General features: G+C 40.1%; 1 protein-coding gene across 2 annotated transcripts in view; it reads right to left on the reverse strand.

Annotated features, from left to right (window-relative positions):
* Positions 1-2612: 2612 nt before the first annotated feature.
* Positions 2613-18844, reverse strand: part of BCHE (butyrylcholinesterase) — a 45513-nt gene continuing 29281 nt past the window's right edge. For both annotated transcript variants that reach the window (XM_057385842.1, XM_057385843.1), the window contains exons 3-4: positions 9129-9295; positions 2613-2855 (exon numbers count right to left, since the gene is read on the reverse strand). In XM_057385842.1, coding sequence (XP_057241825.1) covers positions 2734-2855; positions 9129-9295 — 289 coding nt within the window. In that variant the 3' untranslated portion in view covers positions 2613-2733. The remainder of the gene's footprint in view (positions 2856-9128; positions 9296-18844) is intronic.

Below are 18844 nucleotides of genomic sequence, written 5' to 3' on the forward strand. Positions count from 1 at the left end.
TTTCACACAAATAAAGCTTAACTTTACTGGAAGATTATCTAACAGAAATTTCTTCAGACAAAACATTTAAAATGCAAGAAAACAGTGGGTYTAATGAAACAGTTTTGCTGGGGAATGTCTGACTTCAGTCCTCCTGTGCCAATATCTAAAATAAGTGTGAAATATCTGTCATTAAAGCTGGGAGATTATAAACCCGATGACAACTGCTTTCATGCCAACGTTTTTGCTGGCACTGCAGTTCATTTTGTTCGAATCTTTCATCAACTCTGYGACTAAATTCAGAATTCTTGCTTTGGGGATCGAGAACGGTGAGAAAGAATCCACACATTTTCTCAGGTTTCACAGATAAACCTGCACTTCTTGGCTCTCAGCAGCGAAAATAAAACATCAATTAACAACTTTCCRTCTTCAGGAAGGTCTGGGTGAGATATCCCTCTAATATAAAATCATCATTTTCAGCAATCACAGTATTTTTTCACTCCTCATTGCCTTAACCATTTGCATCCAAGTACTTCAGGTTTTTTTTTTTGTTTTTTCAGAGATGAGACAAGAATGACTACAAGATATATTGATTTCATTTGAATGATAAATGGAGATATTATTTCCCAGCAGGTGAATAAATACAAAGCCAGCAAGCCACACCAAGAAAATCACTAAAACCACAGTTCAAAAAGTGGTTTAACCTTCATTTTACACGTACAAGAAAACCACATTCACAGCCAAATATTTTATAAACYCCTTCACCACCCGAGCTTTCCAAATGTTATTTTACATTTTAATTGGTTCAGGTATTTTTCCCCCATTTTTTTAGGCTGATCAGAGAAATGGATAGGGGAATATTGCTGAAGGGAGGATGGCTGAAGGAAGAATTGCTGCTTTGGTGGTGCTGTGAAGGCTCACTGTGGCAGAGCAGCACCCAATAAACCCATGAAGAAAAGCACAGAAATAAAATGGGGAAAGCCAGAACTGCGCAGGGGTGGACAGAAAGTTCATCCTTCTGTGTTTATTTTCAGTATCTCATCATTAGCACGGAGAATATTTGATAAATACCATTATAATGTACATAATGAGTTAATAACCYGTGGTGTAAGTAGTGCTACATAAAGAGGGCCTTTGGATCCCAGATAATTTGAAGTTTTGGTGTTCAAAATGATCAGATCTTTTTTCTCTGGGCAGGTTTTGACTTCAGCCTCTGAAAATCCTGTGCTAAAAGGTGTTTTTCTTCCATAATATAGTCAGGGAAATAATTGTGCTCTCTTAGAAATAACTGAAAAGATGATAAGCCATCCTCTCCTGCAGAATTTGGCCTTTCTGTATAAATAACTCCTTTCAGTGCAGGGATCCTGTGTGGTCAAACTGATTGCCAGGAAGAGAAACACTCTCAGTTCATTATCTGGAGCTCTTCAGCTCAATCCAAGGAGGCATTTTGCAATCACTAGCACAGAAAATAGATGCACTGAAATGCTACTGCATTTACAGAAAGCTGCAGGATAATTTATTTATGAGATGGCTTGTTGCTCTTACATACTACTTACATTCATCAAATTCTTGGCATTTATTCTTCCCAGTTGGGCCAGTGAAAAGCAACCAATTAAGGTGTTATTCAGGCAGAAAAATTCCAGCCCCATCCAGGAGCAGGGAAGGAGGAAGGATTATTCAAGGGTTTCTTTGGGTTTTGCCAGGTTCAGCCCAAGCAGGTGGAAAGGAGCAAGGGAGATGTCACCTCACAGRGCAAAATGTCCTTTGGGTCCTTCCCACCAAGGGGGCAATGTCCCTCTGCAGGAATCCCCTTCCCAACCTCCCCCCCAGGAGATTTCTGGCCAGGCCCAGCTATTCTGGCAGTTTTTGGGGTTGGGAATCTGCTGACACAGAGACTGAGACTCTTCTGCAGCTGTAAAAACCTGCCCCTCGTGTTCTGGGRAGTGTGGGGTGTCYCTYAACCAGCAGGAAAAAAAAAAWATCCTAATTGCAGCTTGTCTTCACAGGAGGGGCTTTCAGCAGGGTACCCGAGCTGGGCAGTGTGAATTCATTATTTGTGAATCTATAATTCTTTATTCCCTGAAAAATGAGGCCAGGGGAAAAGGAATCAGGCTTTCCAGCTTCACTGGAGCACTTGATTTAGGCTTTCAATACAATCYTCTCCCACCACAGCTTGGCCCTACAGATTTGGCCAGAAAGAAGCAGCGATTCACACTTTTATGGCAGCCTTAAAACTTTTTTTTGTCTAACAAGCGAATATTGTCTGGGGTGTCCAGCAAAGTTATTGTATCTTTATGTTTCTGTCGATGAAATTATGTCTGAGATGAGGTCTGAGTGCGGTGGAGTTGCAGCTAAAGATTAAATCTGTGTTTTGCATGGCAACGCTGTAAAACTGCTATTTCTGTTTCACAAAAAAAAAAAAAAATCTATTTTCCTCTAACACATTACATTGTTTCTTTGAAGGGTGAATTGAAGCATCAGTATTTATAATAAAATGTACATCATTAATCTGCAGCCTTTAATCTCTCCAGTCCTACTTAACCCAGTGAAGCTTCAAAAGGTTGGGGCACCTCAAATTTTTTTTTATTGAGAGAGGAGGTAAAATATAAATGAAAGATCCGAAATCAAAACGATATCTGTAATATTTCCTTTTAATCTGCATAAGATATTTAATGCTGGACATGTTGGGGAGCTACCTGGATGTTTGCCTGATGAACAGTTCCAGGGACATACTGGAAAGAGTAAACATATTAATTAGAGACTGCACAGCTCCTTCTTGCTGGTGTAATCATTAAATTGATTTTTCCAGTCTGACATGTAATTGTTCCAGCGATGGAATCCTGCTTTCCACTCTCGTTCTGCTTCATCAATATTTCCTGTAAAACATGAAATGGGTTCCATTAATCTAAATTTGAATCTCTTTGTATGCTAATTGAAAAATAATTTTGATTATCAATGTCATCTGCTCCAAATACATTAYGGGATGGTCTTTTGCTTCTTTTCTTAAACCTGGAGTGACTGAAAATTCAGTGATTAGCATTTTGTCATCACATCAGAATGGAAGGACTGCAAAGATTTTCTTCTGGCAGGGCAATAAATATATTGTGTATTTTTTAAAATACAGATATATATATATGTGTATTTTGGACAACACTTCTGTCCATCAAATTCATCATTTTAAAGCAATTTTTTTTAATTCTCAAAATATTCTTTTGGTTCAATATACCCTGCATTGAAACCCACGTGCCCTGAAGACTGAACTATGCAGAATGAGAGAGATGCTGGTAAAGATAAGGTGAAATCACAGCTTTATTCAAGGCAACAACAGCATTGCCTTTGGTTTAATGGATTTCAATGGATGTCTGAGATTTCACCCTCCCATGGAATAAATTCCCAAAGTTTAAAGCACAGGTCTGGAGCAGGATACTGCCAAATGTGCATTATCAATGTGAAATCTCTTCTCTTTTTCATCCCAGCCCATAAAGCCTTTGCTGAGTAATCCCATCCCAAGGAAATATTTATTGCCAAATTTGTTAGWGGCACTGAGCAGAGGGTGAGGACGAGAAGAGCAATGCAAACACAGCATTTCACAGAGTGTTTCATGGGCAGGGATCCCTTCCTGCAGCCCAAAGGTGATAACAGCACAGAGAAAGGCAGGGACCTTGCAGGAACATCCCACACACGGACAGAGAGGAGGAAAACACCTGCAGGCTGTGTCRATTATTTTATATCAGCTGCAGGCTTCAGGATAAAGCTCAGAAAGCGCTGCTGATCCGTGATCTTTATTCATTCTGGACAGAACTCTGGTGTGTCCCACGCTGGCACAGCTCACTTCCAGAAAAGCTTGGTCATTGTGTTCCTGAGGTGACAATTCCGTGGTTTCTTTATGCTCCTTTGGCTTTTATGTTCTTCTGCCGCAGCAGAGCCTCGGCCCTTTCCCTCCATAAATACACCCCGTCCCCCTTTTTTATGATCTGCCAGCACTGCAAGTAGAACTGGTGATGTGAAAATGAAATACTTCTGTGTTTTACACATCGGTAGAGAAAATATTCGGGGGAGAGAGTTCAGTGATTCCGAGATTTAGCTTGGAGAAGCATCCAGTAATTTGGTCGCTTATCTGCAGTTTAGCTCAACGCTTCCAAACYTTTTTGGTCTGGAAATCCAGATGGCAATTTAATGAGACTTTGAAATGAGATTTACTTCTTGGTTTCAGTGAGACCAGAAATAAAACCAAGATAGTTTTTCTTCGGGAAGTCCTGTATTTTTACRTGCAGTCAAAAGGGAAAGTGTGAAGAACAAACATGGGAAAAAAWGTCAATAAATTAACCACATCCTTCTCCCTCAGTTCAAAGTTGTAAATAAGCTTGGTTACAACAGAGATCAAAGGAAAGTTCAGATATTTTTACTTTTTTTTTTTCCTGCAGGCCACAACTGCTGTTAACTCAGAGATGATTTGGAAGTGCTGGTAACAATAAAACCTGATTTTCATTGCTAAGCTATGCAGAYAGAGCTCAGAACTGTGGGGACAAGACATGCACAACATTTTGCTTTCCTGACTCTAAGAACTCTCCTTTGCATATATTTAATTTAAAGATGAAGGCAGGGTCTCAGGCAAAGCCAAATTTTCCACATTAAGTCAAAAGGATTGGTAATTTAGTGTATGGAGCAGTAGCAGCATTATTTGGAGAAAACTGCCTGAACCGTGTTTCTCATTTTACTCTTGATTTTGGGGATCCAATTTTATTTATCCAGGCAAAACCTTCACTTATGAATTTAAAAGAAAAATCAAAAGTATCCCTTTAATTATTCAGGTGTAGAGGTGTTTGAAGTCTGCCCAAAGACTTTAAACACTGGAATGTCTCTACCACAGACACATCTTGAATTAAAAGTCACTGTTCTGGAGTATAAATGATGGGCCTTTTCAGTCCTTTTTAAAGATCATGGTTAAAAGTGAGTCAGCTAGAGAAAGAAGACATCAAAAAAATTCAGAGGAGCCACCATTATGAATCTAAAAGACAAAAGGGGGACGGAAAACACTGAAATAAGAACTCGAATTCCCATTTGTTTGCTTTTTTTTTTTCTCCCAGTGATAAGATCCAAATTGAAGTCACAAGTCAATGCATCCCATTATCACCAACACCATCAATCTCTGGGAAGCAACCACCCATGACTTAGACRAGCTGACAGCTGGGAGGCAGGAAAGAAAAAGAGGAGAGAGTCCAAGCTGACCAATAATTACAGCTCAGAGCCCTGGGTGGCTGCAGAGCCCCGGAGTCAGCAACTGCACACAAACGGGATTTTCCATGTGCAACCATTGGGACAATCCCAAACTTCACCTTCATTCCCAATGAGACAAGAGGAGGGTCTGTAGGCAATGAATAAATGCTTTGGAAGGTCCCGGTTTAACACAGCAAAACACAAAAGGAAAGATTTTTTTGATTCTTCAGTAGTGCTGCTGCAAGCAGCTGGAACGTCCTGTCATTCCATACATCCCTCACTTTAATGGTGTTACAGCAAAGCTGAATTTATCATCATCCCATCCTTTGAACTGCTGGATGTGCCAATAAAGTGCTAATCTTCATGTTAACACACAAAAATACATTTAAGATTGGGATAAAGGCCATATAGCTGTTAATGAATAAGGGATGACAAGTTGGAATTAATTTTCCTGTCTTCAGCAGCTCACGATTGCAGGTACCTGTGAGTTTCTGAGTTCATTAGTATGATAAATGCCACAGGTTTGTGCTGTAGATTCTCATGGTGAGAGTTTCTTCACAAATGTCCAGAAAGGAAAAAACAGATTATATCTGCTATCAATATCCTTTAATCACACTCTCTGGATATCAMAGCTTTGTTAGCCACAGCACTATAWTCATTTTCACAGSTGGTTTTAAGAAGTTCARATTCTTTTCTTTTATTGTTTCATTTCTTCCAAAAGTCAGCAGAGCTCTCTGGGAGATGAATTACTCTAAGGGCTGTTATCTTTCCAATGATATGAGATGAAAAATTAGAAATAAATCAGATTGTTGAGGTACAGAAACTTATTGCTCATAGGTGTAGTGGTATTGGTGAGGTTACTTTTGACTTGTTCACATTTCATTTCTCCATGTATCCAGTCTGTGGAAATTCAATTTAATTCTGATAGTGAGTTTTCTGTTTATTTTTAATATTCTTTCTACCYTGAGTATTTAGTAGAACCCAGATATTGGTTGGGGGTTCATAGCAAACACAAGAATTTTTGTTACCCATTGGTCAAGAGATTGAACATTCCTCTGCCTCCACATAAAAAAATCTTTTCAGGGTGGTTTTAAAATGTAATGTATTTATATTACCTAGTCTGATTTCTTTACARATGATACATGATGCAGTAATATCAAATAAAATCGAAAAATATGTATCAGGCACACTGAAATAGAAATGGAGGAGTAAATGGAAAGCTTGGCTGCCTGCAGCGTTCTACAATCAAGAGGAAACAGGCACATATAAATAGGAAGGGCTTTAGATGCATTAAAGGTTGTGCTGAGGAGGTAAAATCTAACACAGATGCTTTTATAATTAACATCTGATTGCTCTAAAAGCTACTTAAAAGTCACTCACTGTTGACTGKCCCTCCAGTGGGATTCTCCCAGCAGCAGCCAGCAGAAACCCTTCTGTTTTCACAGTGAAATGGGAAATGCTGAGTGATCCTGGCTGGTCTTGTGGTGGCTGGGGTGGAGGGTGTGCTCAGGGCCTTAAAATTGGGTTAAAATCAGTGTAGGAATTGCGTCTGGTTGGAACTGAGCCCATGTCAAAGTCCAATTCACTTGTCCAGTGTTTGTTATCAAGCTGGACACAGAACTACCAGTTSTGACTTTTGTATTCAGTGATGGATTTATGTATTGAAACTCGAGGAGAAGATGTTGAGAAATCTCCCAAAACCATACAAAGTACTCTGGAGAGATCAAGGCCATATTTTATATATGGCCATTTAGTTTGTGTTACTGTGAGGGCCTTACTTTTTCCTTATTMCTTTTCCTAATCCACAACCAGAGCAATTTTTTAAWATATATATATCTGATATTATTCCTTCAGGAAAATGTAAATTATCTAACAATAAATACGGCAGGGATTAAATATTTTCCACTCTCATCTATTTAACTGCCTGAAGGAACTTGTCTTACCCCACCTGTGATGGGGTCAGGCTGGTTCAGATCCAGGACACATTTGGACCTGGCCTTTAAAGGCTTAAAAATCCCTCATGGGGTGGTAAGGCTCATGCTAGGGGTGGGTCAGGAATTAAACAAGGGGTTACCAAGCACATCCACAGCAAATCCTGATCACTTGGTATTGAAAAATTGTAATTTCTGCAAAATAAGTTGTTTTGATTATCCTCTTTGGTTTCTACCTGATAGAATTCTCCTTCTCCTACCTGAACCCTACTTGAACTTGTAATAATGAGAATATAAAAATTCCTTACTTGTTCTCTGTCATCTTATATCACCTCATGGTAAAGCAACCTTCTTTTCTAAGGATATTTCAGTAAGGAGTAATAGCAATGAGAGACCCTCAGAACATGAAGAAATCTGTGCATTAATGGTGTGCACTGCTCTTTGGGCATAAAAGCAGAGAGAAAATGCAAAATAACATTTCAGTGAAGAGARTTATTGCAATGTAAGCTGTTACATCACATTTGTACACAGGATTTTAAAGGGTTTTCTGTCAGATTTGTACAATATTGGTAAGGAACGTGATGGAAATATTCTGTTTTTACATTTGCCTCATTTCAGGGACTGACAGTCGTAGGATCCTCATTTCTCCACAAATTTTCCCAGCCAGGTGAAAGGAATGTGTAGAGGAGTTCAGTTCTCCTGGCTTGTCAGAATGGTTGAAACCTCCCTGAAATCCGTCAGTAATTGGGAAAGCTGTGATTTTAAAATCACAGAGYTGGCTTCATAAATTATTCATTTTTACCTACTGATTCCGCGTCTCTTGATTTAATTGAAAAACATCTGTTGAATTGAGAGGGGATGAAAGTTGAGCCATAATACAGTCATAGACTCAAATGAGGAAGGAATAAATTATTTCAGAAGGAATCATCTGTGCACCATGACAGTTTACATATTTTTAAGACTTACGTGTTTTTTAAGACGAGCGTTCAAGCTGAGTCTTAGAGAAAGGTTTTAAATTACTAATTAACATCTTAAAAGTGTATCTCGTTTTTGAAATGAGACTTTCCCYCAGTCAAGCTGCAGAATGTGATTCYAGAGCTGCAAAATCACTTTATAAAATCAATTCCTTTTGAAATCCAAAGCACAGAGGCTTCATCTGTTGCTGGGCTTTGTGAAAACAGCRCCATCGGTCTTCTAAAAATTTCAGTCTTCTGTGTTTAACTGACCTTAAAGTTTCAAACAATTATACTTTTCTAGGCAGTGAAATCTCATAAATCCGTTGCATACATGGCCAGGCACAAATCAGTTGTGTTTTCTCCTGCAAATCCTGCAGTCTCTGGGCTGTCAGCATCACTCCAGAAATAAAACATAAGGCTCTCACGTGAGCTGGAAACCACAATCCCCTCTTGGCAGTGGCAGAGCACTTCATATCCTCGGGRGATTAGTTGCATAAAATAGAATCCCATAAATAATAGATAATATAATCCAAATATAACGTCCCACAGCTTATACAGAACATCTGAAGCCTCCACGATTCCCAGTGCAGGCTTTTCCTGCTCTCCCCAGCACCAGGAACTCAGAGCCTGGTGGCTCCAAGACTCTCACAGGGATAACAAAGGACAGAAGTGTCAGCACTCAGGGTCTTCCATCGTGGCTGCATCTGAGTTTTGGGACAGAGAAACTCCACAGCACAAAGTCCTGGCCCTTGGTGTGTCCCCAGCTTTTGTCCTGCTACAAAACACCATGGTGACCCCAAAGCCAGAAGCACAGAAAATGTCTGGGGCCCAACCTTACCACGCCACGGACAGCTTTATCCAACAAGAATTCAKTTTTATCCAACACAAATTCAGTTTTATCCAACACWRATTCAGTTTTATCCAACCTGAACAGCTCCGTTCTAAACAGGAACACGAAGATTTGAACTCAGGTACCACATTAACATCCAGCAAATGAGCCTTGCATAAAAGTTTTATATAAAAGCATCTAGAAAAGAACTGTTACCTGTCATTTCCATAACTTTGGGGAAGAAGTGTTTCCAGAATCGACAGTGCTGGGCTCGTAATTTTGACAGCACCTCGGGAGTGTTGGTGTTTAGTGTCAGATATTTCTGGTCAGTGCTAGTGAAGACTGGCCATCTGATTCCACTAGTTAGGGTCCCATTTGGAGCTCTAAATGAGAAAAGAAAAGCTTCATTTAGAATGAGAAATCACCTCAGCACACCAATAAAGCATGATTTGGTTTTATTTAACAGTTGTTCAGCTTAAGTGTGTTAGTTTGGAATGACTGCTGTGTTCTTTTGAAAGGAATAGGAGAAAAAAGGCAGATAAATTTCATTTGCTCTCATTTGAAGAAAAAAAAATCCCCTTTTGAGGTGTTCTGGGTTCATCAAAAACGTAATAAATGATCATATTCAAAGCACTTTTTGAACCTGGAGATTCTCAGAGAAGCTGTGAGTTATTAGGGCTGACTCAAGAACAAACAACMAGGCAGCCTGAGAGTCTGGGTGGTTTGGGTTTTAGTTTGAATGCTTTTGATCCCTTCAGATGGACAAATAGATTGGAATAAACGACCGAGATAAACATGTGAGTGGAGGTACAAATAATGTCTAAATTTGGGTAAGATCTGTGTTGGGAGAGAGAACAATTCTTCCTCATTAAGAAGGAGCTGTCAYCCTGGAGGCATGTGGTGGGCCAAACAGGAACAATTTGAAATCTCCTGGAAACTGGGAAGAGGCACAGAGGGCTTGACCCTTCATAAAACCAKCTCTGCATGTGAAAGGATCGCAGCTGTTGGTATGAAAAGAGTTGTGATAAATATTTATAACATGACAGAATTCCTAGGGTTCTAAGGACAGGCATCCAGGTTTTCACCTCCAAAAATGACAGGATCTGCATGAGGGGAAAAAAAAAAGGTTTAAATGTGTAGAAGAACAACAAAATGGAAAACATTGCACTAGGGGAAAGAAGAGACAGAATATGATGTTCAGGAAAAGAACTGTACTTCAGTCACAAATTGCCTTTAGCTCAGAGGAGGTTAAAAACAAAAATTAAACATTTTATGTCAGTGCAAGCACAAGGAGCCATTTTCCTCCTGAGAAGCTGATATCTGGGATTTAGGGCAGAACAACAGTAACTGATGATTCTTGCTGGGATAAATTAACAATGAGCTGAGTTAATTAGGTTTCCTCTCCTTCACTTTTCACCAGGACTCTTCCTGGAAGGCAGAAGGCAAAGAGGAGTCCAGGGTGTGGGAGCCATTTGGGTACTGCTTCCCAAGAGTGGAAGCCAGGAAGGGGGTGAGACGCTGAGGCAATTTTGATATCTCTCAGTTAATTCTGAATTAATAAAGTTTTCAGCCCATTTTTTTGTGTTCTGGGGTCTTGGGCAGTGGCTGCTTTCAGAACCATCGTTAGAAGAAGAGCTTCAGGCTGTCATTTCCTGAACTGCTCCCTTCCTCACGGATTTTTCTTGACTAATTCAGCACTGATTAACCCGTGGCACCTTTTTAAAGTGCACATTTATTTGTGGCTCCTGAGAGTGATGACTTAAGCAGAGATGACTTGCACTTCAGTTCGAGATCAGGACGCTAATGGCGCTGTCAGTATTCATTGAACAGCTTTTATGCTATGAAATAAATCATGACATCCCACATTATAATTTACAGGTGTGGRGGGGGGATTACACAATGCCTCGATGGCTACGGATGGATTTGACTCAAAAATGATTGAAAGAACTGYCAGGTGAGCACAGCACTTTGAAGCCCATGAACTTGCTGATTACAACAATCCCTCAGCATTTCTAGGAAGTTTGCTGTTCAAAGAAATGCCCGGTAATTTCCTTCTTAGCCTCATTATTGAAAATTTCCCAAGTTAAAAAGCAGCTCCCAGTCGGAGCCAAAGGGAGATCGCAGGAGTGTAATTTGGAACAAGCTCTGATTATAACCTTGTTGTTCCCTCACAATTACTGCTCATTCCTTCTCGCTAATAACTTCATGATGAGAATTGCAGTGCCCAGAATAGGCTGMACAATTCCCTGCTCTTTGCACCAAATTCAAAGTCGAATAATATTCATATAGAGCAGTGGAAGCAGGGTGGGAATATCTTTAGTGAGCAGACAGGAATCCAATACCCTGCACAAACTTGTCTCTGCCCATTTAGGTTTRGATGGTCAATCTTTGCTGATCGATTACAGAAACTTGTTTGGACTGGAAAAAAAAAAAGTTCAGTTTGCTCCCTTCTATCACTTTTTCAATGCCTTAAACCCCTGCTTTTTCATTTTCTGGTACTGCTGAGTTCCCTCTCAGTAACTCCAGTTTTGCCACTTCTGTGCTGGCACTGAGGCCTGAAAGTGTGTCCTGAAAGGGTTTGGGCTGTGCATCTTCAGGACAGGCCTCGATTTTGTGTTTTCCTCTTGTCAAATCACCTTTCTTGGACAAGCTTCAGGGAAAACCTTCATTTTGTTGGAGAAATTCATTAAATGAWTTTGGAAAGGACCTTGGAAGGGACCTTGGAAGGTCATCCAGTCCAACCCCCTGCAATGAGCAGRGWYATYTTCAGGAGTTCAGAGCAGGAAWCTGAGCACCACTGAAGATCTTAGAAACAATCTGGTTCCTTTTCTACCCCTTGTACTGTTTTCAGGAATAAGACTTAAAGCAATGAAGAAATAAAATTATTTGAAATGCTACCAGAAAAGAAATGCAAGAGGGAAAAAAAAACAAACCAAAAAAACCAAAACAAACACAAACTACCTGTGTTTCAACTTTGGTGTAAACAGAATTTGTCTCATTCCTTCATCTGTGTTTTTATTTTGTATATGCCCTGAAATTACAGGCAGGATTCTCTCTGCACTGGTACTGCTACAGCAGCTCATTTACAGTAAATTATTTTGTTAAAATATGTCTTTAAGTGGAAGTTTCTTGGTTGTACTTGTTGTTACKTAGATTAGATTCTTCCCTCTTTGGGTTTTCACATCCACAATTGGCAATAACATTTCGTTTTCAAGATTAATTTACAGGAAGTGTGCTAGATTTGATACAGGAGTGAAGAGGGTTTTACAGGAGCTTATTCACCTATCATCTCTCTGTATTTAATATTCATCCTCAGCAACAGGAGAAAGTTAATTTCATTCAAATGGAAAATGCAACATGAACAGAGTTCTGTTAATCATAATAAACATACACACATTACCCTTCTCATTAATATGATCAATATAGCCTGAGATACAATACCAGCTCCCTGCACCTTTATTAATATTCACAGAGCGTTACTTTTACAAATGGTTTATCATACAGATACACAAAGAAATGTAATTCATCATCTGACTGGTTTTGGTAAACATCCGTGATATAAAGCACCTGGCAAATATTCCCTTTATTTTTATGAGTGAGCTCTGAACAGCAGAATGAAAACTCACAGAGTGAATTCCACCCTTTACCACAGAGGTTGTTCTTTTGTACTGGTAACCTGTATTTTGAAGAAAGCCAGAATGGAAAATATTCTCTGCTAACCCYCCTGAAAACATTTTTAGGCTGATTTACTTTTGCAAAACAACTGTGCTCTTCTCCAGATTAGTCTGTCCCAAGCTTTCACTGTATCCCTGTTCAGCTGCTCTATTTGTGACTTTTGTTGTGTTTTTCCAGACAAGAACAACAATCCCACATCTCAGTGCTCACTAAGATTAATGAAAATTAATGATAATTCTGCTGCAGCCTCTGCTTCCCCTGTGCAGGAAGAATTGAACTCCAAGGGAGCCCTGTCCCTCCTGGGTGTGACTGCATTGGCTTCACCCTGATTGGAACTACTCATTTTCAATTTGGCCCCTTTTGTTTTAAAAACTGGTTTAAAGTCAGGAGAGAGGGAATGAGAATCCTTTTTATTGTTTTTTTTTTGTGATTCCTGGTAGCTGTTGGGCAGCACTGGCAATCAGCTGGCACCCATGGGATGGTGATTTATGGAGTGGTACCATGGGCACAAGATAAACAGGGGAATGACCTTGGAGGGAAAAGAAAAAATGGAACAAAAACCATCCCGTTTTTGGTAGATTTCCTACAGCTCAAGTACAAAACCTCAGAGAATCATGGAACAGTCAGCTCAGCACCAAATAAGCAGCACAGGGTGAAGGTTTCACCCCAAGGGTAGCTCTGAGAGTAAGGGGTGGCTCTGCAATGTCTGAGGGTTGGATGATCTTAAACGTCTAAACCAGATGAACTTTTCCTTTTTTTTTTTTTTTTTTCCCCTCCCACTTTCTGAAAGAAAACATTTCATTGTTTTCCCTCTTTGCCACTTGGACAGGAGGACACTCCTAATTAGCAGGAACGCTGATGAGGAGCTGCCCCAGCCCCTGCTCCAGAGGGACGGGAAATGTTTGTGCCATTAGTCAGGCAGCTCAGCCACATGTCTCACATAATTCCTAAAGGCCAGGAYGTGTGATATTTATACCTGTGCTCATTTCCCCACTGACTGCCAGGCTAATCTCAATTTTGGGTGCTGGTGTGGGATTATGGGGTAGCAACAGCAGAGGATTGTGTAAGGTTTTGCCTGGATGGCACCACTGGGAGATTAGCAGACACTTTCCAGCCCAGTCCCATTAAAAGTAAAGCAGAATTTACTGGTTGAGTCTTCTCAAACCCTCAAACAATTTGGCTCCCCGCCAGTTCTTCCCACCAGGCTGTTCCTCTCAATGACTCACTGCTAAGGAGAGGTGCAGGAGGTGAAAAACCCAATGTCCTTAACCTGAGGAGCAGCCCCAGCTCTTGGAACAAAGACAATGAACCTGCTCTGCAAATGTGCCTTAGAAAAGTTAGCGAGGGAAAGGCTGAAGAAATATCTGTAACATCAGTAAAAAAATTCATGGTAACTGTAAAACATCCCCTGAAGCTCTAATTACTGTGCGAGGTTTTCATTCAGAGGCTGAGGCCTCCATAAATCAGAAATTCTCTGCGTGAATGTGTAGATTGAATCTGATGCAATATCACCAGCAATTGGGTCAATATATCTATGATTCAGTATAATCAACTCATTCTGAGATTTTTTTTTTTAAATTCAGGCAGTTATCCAGGATGTTTTCCCAAGCCTGCTACTCTTTCACCACCTACTGAAGTGACTGGATGGGTCTCCCTGGATAAAATCCTTACATTATGCCACAATCTTTTACACTAAATTGTACATTTTAGGCTGTTTGCTGTTGGAAACTGCAAAATCAAAGATGACAGGGGCACTTTTCTGTCCATTATCCAAAGTTTATGAGTTGGCCCATTTGGAATAACATGGAATTTATATTCCTTTTAATGTCACTGCTGCTACCAGTTAGTGCTTTTTTATACATCATTCTGCATAAAAAGTGAACTTTAAAATTTTAATTTAATAGATGATCCCTTCAGAGTATTCCTTAATATCAGTTGATCATGAAACATCCTGTCTATTGAACTGGTGGACCCTTGGTAYAAATGCACTGCCACGCTTCATATTTTATTGGAAAATATTCTCTGAATGCCTTTATTCTCTCAGACTGATGGGACAGAGAGCAGCTATCCAATCTACAGCTGAAATTATTATTATAATAATAAATATTAATATATAATATAACATTATTATAATACAATGATAGATCACAATAAAATTATTATTATTATTATTAATAATAATAGCCAAGCTTCAAAAACTATCATGCTGAAAGGTAACAGCTCAGACAATGAATACTGGGAAATTGGAAAGCATCCATGATTATCTGTTTCAAACACTTCCTTGGAATTTCACCGTTCCCAAGCTATCAGTACCTGTGGAACTGTGAAGAACTGGGGAACTTGAGGGGAAAAAAAGGGTAACACTTAAAACTGTTTTATTGATTAGAGTTCAATTATTTTGAAAAAAAATAGCGACCAGTGTCTGAAAATGTAAGTAAAYATAAGTAAACCTTTCTCATATAATTGATCTAAATTCTCATATAATTGAAATTAAAAATTTCTCCTTAATAAAGTGCAAAGTTTGATTTTGTGGCATTTGAGCCTTGCCCAGATTCCCACAGTAAGGAATAAGCACTACGAGTCTGAGGGAAGTGCAGACCCGAATTCTGCAAACTCCCCTTTAATCAGCCAATTCTGGGAAGTTCATTCCACCCTGCTGTGCTCAGTTCTCACACACCAKCCCATAATCCAGTGCCTACAAAGTGTCCCCAGCCAGAGCGAAAGGAAACTGCTYTGCGAGTTCTGGCCTGGGTAAATATTATTCCTTCTGCTGATCCCCGAAGAAAGCAGCAGGATCCAGCTGGCAAAGCCCTTAACTGCCAGAAACTGGAGAAGAACCTTTGCAGCCAGGCTTCCTTACACCTTCCCAGGCTAAATAAAGCTCAGGATGTACTCCCAGATTCCAGCCTGGGGACAGCAGCTGCATGTTTAAACGCCTTAAACTATAAATTATCGTGGGATAGGCTATCATGACCAATATCAGTTTCAGGAAATGAAACAATAAGCTCTTACTCTTTTTTTTTTCCTGTTATTCATGTTATTTGTTATTTTGTTTTCTAGTGCTCTGCTCCAAAGAGCCTCATGGAGCACCCATGGAGCTGGAATGATTCTACTTCAGCATGCTGTGAATTCCTGCTACACACAGGGGAGGCCTTGAGGTATTGGTCATAAATAATGGAGGATTTGAGATATTTCCATGCAGGATGTTCTGCCTTAGCYCTCTGCTGTGCATTTGGGTGCTCCAATTCCTGCTCCTGGTTGGAATTGCTCTGGAGTCAGGAGCAATAATGAGCTGGAGACAGAGCTAAAGAGACCTTCAGCCCCTGAATTTCTGACAGCCTGGGCAGTGCAGACTCTCCTGAACACGGGAAATGCCTCAGCCAAGTTTGGGGCTGCTTCAGGAACCCCAAACCCCACACAGAGTTTGTGATGAGCCAGAATTTTATCATAGAGGGACTGGAACTGTGCACTGTTCTGTGTAAGGGTCACAGCGATGGTTTCACACCTTCTCCACCACTCAGGTCCTGCTGTGAATATTCACATTTCATATTTACATCACTTTTGGACAGACATGAGAGAGGCAACACTGCAGCTTTGCTCTGAAGGAACACAGATGTTCCTGTAAGGTGCTTTGTCAGACACTCCTGCCCTTTTGTGTGGGATCAATTTCAGCTTTCAAGGGCCGCTTTTCAAAGCTGTTATTTCATAACGCTCTCGGCTGAAGTGAGAAATCAAATGGAACTACAGCTTTTAGTCTTAACTTGTAGAGGTTGAAGAGGGAGATTTGGAAATGGAAGAAGGTGCTGAACCCCACTGAGACCTTGAAAGGGGAAGTGCCTTCCACACCAGGTAAGGAAAAGAATAAGTAGATAGGAAGGCACACAGCTCTTGCCCTTTTAGTCATCCTCTGGCGCTGTTTTATCTCCTCTACAACATCTTTCCCTCCTCATGGCCTGGAAAAACACAGACTCACACAACATCTGAACCAGAATTACCCTCTGGAACAAACCAGGGCTTAATCAGAAACAAAAATGAGGGCATGAAGAGAGAGAAAAATGTTTTTATGGCTGTAAAACTATTAATACTGCGCTTTAAATTCCTGGTGTCTTTGGTAAAATTTGTCACCCAGCTGGTTCTGAGAAAGAGTAAATACTGTGCTCRTGGATATTATTGCTGCTTCCATCCCTTTCCTTCTCTTCCATTAATAAAGWTCATGCCAGGCACTCAGAAATTGTTGGATAAATGTGTTCAATGCTTTCCTTATCTCTAGAGATGAAATTTTCAATAGAGACCGTGCAGTTGATACTACGCCAGGATATGATATTTGAGATTTGTTTATGATGGAAATTGCCCTAATCACGATTTATTTTCAGGATGGATGCTCCACATAGCCCTGCACCAACCAAAATCCTCTGGATTCGTCGTGTCCTGATAGATTTCATCACAGTGGCATTTTTCTTTATGTTTTCTACCACTTTTTTATTTCTGTGAGTGGGAGGAAGTGCATGAGTCACAAACTTTCACGACCATGTAATCTAGGCCAAATTGAGCAGTCCTAAAAAATGAAACTATCGGGTAGCTTTCAGTGTGTTATTGCTTCATCAGAAAAAAAAAACCACTGCAGCTTCATGCTGAGAAATGCAAACAAGAAGATAGAATACTCTCAACCCCCCAAAAAACTATTTTAAAATAGCAGGAATAATAATAATAATAATAGTTTTCATATGGCATAAATTCATTGTAGGTTTGACATCTACAAGTGGAAGTTGCATAGGACTTCCTTTGATAAAGAAATTCAAATTATGCCCCAGTCTTTTAACATCTTCTGAGTTCAATCTGAGCCGGAGCAAGAGGGAGCTCTCCAAATGCCAACAGATGGGMTGGGAGCCATGGAAGAGGTGTTCTTAAGGAGAAACAACATGAAAAGAGAGGAGGAACCTGTTTAAAGTTCTTCTCTTTCAAAATTGAGAGGGTTTTGTGGAAATTATTGCATGCACATTTCTTTATAACCAGGAAAAAACAACTGTTAAACCTCTGAGCATTTCCAGTTGTACAGAAAATTCACTTGGAGTCAAACCATGAACTGGATGAGTGAGAGGCAGATATTGAAAAGTTCGTTAAAATGAGAAACTGTTAGGATTAAAAAATCCCAGTATTTGAGCAGCTGTTCCAGTAGGAAAAGGGTCTGTCAGGTGTAAATTTGGGGTAATGTTTTTTTGGGTTTGTATTTTAAGAAATGAAGAAGTTCCCTTATGGTCCTGCAAGGAAAGGTAGAGGACACAGATGGTGGCCARAGGTGTCTGGGAAAGCAGAGAATGACAGCTTTTCATTTTATGTTCTTACAGAATTGTGCAGCATCACCCACTGGAAGCACAAAATGCCCARTTTCTACTGACACATCTTCAGATTTTTGGGGACAGAATCTCCCAAATCCTGTGACTGAGTTTCCAACTGCATTTCCCCACCACTGCCTTGTCTCGCAGCTGATTGAAGGAAGAATTAAACACCATATTGAGCTCCCCTCAAAAATGTGGTGTTAGGTAACCTCTGGTGCTCCTCATTTCCTCTCCTCTCCCCTTTGCCCCTTCCCTGAAGCAGCCAATCTCTGCTGTTGGGGAGTAAATTAAAATGTGCACTGAAAGGTTTCCGTTCTTCCCGGGAAACTTCTCGGCATCGCTTCCGATTAGTGTTCCAGAACCACCTGGAAAAATGGGGTTTGCAGACCTTTCAAACTGCAATTTCTGTCTTCTGGTGATGAAAYAAGGACCAAGCTGCAGAAAAGCAGCAGGAAGGAGAGAGAGCCTTAAAAGGGGGATCARCTGTGGGTGAACATGAATTAGAATGTCACAGTGCCTTTTGAAAGCACGTGTTTACATGCTGCCTGTGAAATGCATTCTCTCTGAAGTGTCTTGTTTTCACATGTGAACCTGCCTCAGACATAACCTATAATAAGTTCATGTGCCCTTCCTTCATTTCTGTTCCAAATTTGTTCACCCCGTCAAAAAAAATATTTTTCAAATCTTTCAGACATTTTCTTCTTTAATTTTTCAATCTCTTTTTGTTCTTTTCTCTCCTCTTTGTGCATTTCTCAGTCACCTGGCCTCTTGCATCAATTACATTTCCCTCTCTTGCTTTTCCATTTCCCTCACTCATGTTCTTCCCATCAAACACTAAATTATTTCCACCCAGGCTTGTTACTCCCACTTCCAAATTTGAGGTGGCAATCACACCACGATTTTATTTCAGATCTTGAGGCA

Source organism: Malurus melanocephalus, unplaced genomic scaffold (genome assembly GCF_030028575.1).
Source record: "Malurus melanocephalus ecotype Western Australia unplaced genomic scaffold, MMel_1.1 scaffold_879, whole genome shotgun sequence".
Taxonomy (NCBI): Eukaryota; Metazoa; Chordata; class Aves; order Passeriformes; family Maluridae; genus Malurus; species Malurus melanocephalus.